We start from the raw sequence: 2,201 nt of genomic DNA on the forward strand, positions 1-2,201 counted from the left end.
CTTATCAATCAACCAAAAGAATTTGCATATAAACTATTAAAGAAATCAGTAAGCAATTTGTTGGACATCAGATCAACAGAAGCATTATTTCTATAATCTAGTAATAACAAATAAACTTGGGATCTTATAATTATGATAACCTTAGAATTATAAAAAAGACAAAAACGAGGGTGTATGATCTTTGCTGCTAGTTCTGTTTTATAAACAAACATTTGTCCCGTATGAGAATATTTCTAGATTCCCCCAAAGGAAGCTAAACTTTCCATAAGGAAAAGGTCCATGGTAGGGGTCACTGTGACTTTGAGGTCAGCCTGGACTAGAATGAGACCCCACCTCTAGGGAAATAAAAGGTAATCGTGAACTAAGCAGAGATTCGGATCAAAGCTTATGAAACAAAAGATTTACACAATCAATTACTAATGACTAATTAGTCATCACTCTAACTTCGCGGGGATGGATGGGCAGCGCGGGGCACGCGGGTGGGCGCCTAATTTGAGAGAAAGAGACACAGAGGTAAGGGGTCGTCGACTTGTTTTTCTAAGTGCCGAAGAGTCGAAGTCTGAAGCAAAACCAGGCAGATGGGAACTGCCTGAAGGTGACTTCCATTCAGAAAAGGATGCAAGCATCAAACTCAGGGGGGCGAAACAAGATGTATTTTAAGCAGCCCATTTTTCGTTTTTGGCCGAGATAATCTTCTGTTCAGGCTTCCGGGGTCGGTCATTGATCCAACATTGTGCAACGCAGCCTCCATGAAAAACAAGAACTGGTCCGTTATCAAACCTTGCAGTAGCTTAATGCACGCACAGTGGCTAAGGGAAGCCCCTCGCTTGGCACAGTGGCAAGAATTGCGGGCAGTTCAGAACAGACGTCTCCGGGCCTTGCACCAAGGGCGCGGAGGGCGCTGCACGCTCGCCTGGGGACTCGGAGGCGGCGACGGCGGGAGAGGCTTCAGCGCCGACCCAGGGGAGCGGGGGAAGGGGCTCAGCAGGCGCACCAGGTCGCCCTCGGGTCCCGCCGCGCGCCTCTCGGGACTAGGCGAGGGCGACAGAGGACGCGGTCCAGCGACGCGGCCCGGCTCCCAGCCGGCGGCAGCGTCCACCCAGGTCACCAGGAACTCGGGGTCCGCGTCCTCGACGAGGCAGACCTCCTGATGGCCGGCGCCCTCCGGGGTGGCCGCGCAGAAGCCGCCCTGCTCGATGACCACGACGTCGTCGCCCAGCTCTCCGGGGCGCGCTTCTGGCAAGCCCAGGAGGCCCTCGGGGACGAGGATGAGCGTGTGGCCCTGCAGCGACACTTGCAGCACCGAGGTGGGCTCGGGCTCGAGCAGCACGTCCACGCCGTCCACGCTGACCTGCACGGCGCAGCCCGCGGCCACGACCAGCACCGACGCGGTGGCGGCGGCAGCGGCGGCGGCGGCGGCGGGGGAGCCCGCGGGGTCCGGCGGGCCGGGCGGCGCCGGGGGCTCGGGGTCGGCGGGCTCGTCGAGGAGGCGGCGGCGGCGGCGGCGCTTGGCGGGGCCGGCTCCGTCGGGCTGCGGCGCCCACCAGGGCGCGGGGCGGGCGCCGGGGCTGCGGGGCCGGACGCCCAGCATGGGGACGGCGCCGCGGGCCTGGCCTGGGGCGCGGGCTCGCCGCCGCCCTCGCGGGGACGGATGCACAGGTGCGAGGCGCGGGGGCGCGTAGCCCGCACCGCGCTCCCCGGGAGCAGCCGCGGGGCCCGGCCTCGAGCTCGCGGGCCCGGCTCTGCCCCCGCGCGCCCGCCCGCCCGCCCGCACGCACGCCGGGGCGCGGAGGCCGCGGAGGCGCCGTGGTCGCCGCGGGAGCCTGAAATGACGTACCGGAACCTAATGCAGCCCAGAAGGGTCCCGTCAGGCTCCGCCCGGGTGTGTCTCCGGCTGGCCAATAGCCGCCCAGGTCGTTGGCACGTCGCTGCGGAGAAACTCTTCTTTACGCCTCTAGGGGGTAAAGCAAGGCTGTTGGTTAGGGGTTCTGCTTCCGGTGGGGCGTCTTGACCTTCCTCGCCTTCGCCTCAGATACATAGTGCAGAACGATGAGGGTTCAAATCTCGCGAGTGGAATACCAAACCCGACTCTAAGGTGGAAGCCCCCAGTTCCCGCCTCCAATTCAATGCGGAAGTGCCCTGGTACTCTTGGTCCAAGGATGGCATTAGTATTCACGTGACACCCTTAAGCGTTTGCTTAC

At 61.4% G+C, this 2,201-nt stretch overlaps 1 protein-coding gene across 1 annotated transcript; it reads right to left on the reverse strand.

Annotated features, from left to right (window-relative positions):
• Positions 1–856: 856 nt before the first annotated feature.
• On the reverse strand, positions 857–1,591 carry LOC123455516 (proline-rich protein 23A-like). Its single transcript, XM_045136348.1, has one exon. It carries the CDS (start codon positions 1,589–1,591, stop codon positions 857–859), a length of 735 nt encoding a protein of 244 aa, XP_044992283.1.
• Positions 1,592–2,201: the final 610 nt, after the last annotated feature.

Source organism: Jaculus jaculus, chromosome 17, assembly GCF_020740685.1.
Source record: "Jaculus jaculus isolate mJacJac1 chromosome 17, mJacJac1.mat.Y.cur, whole genome shotgun sequence".
NCBI classification, from domain to species: domain Eukaryota; kingdom Metazoa; phylum Chordata; class Mammalia; order Rodentia; family Dipodidae; genus Jaculus; species Jaculus jaculus.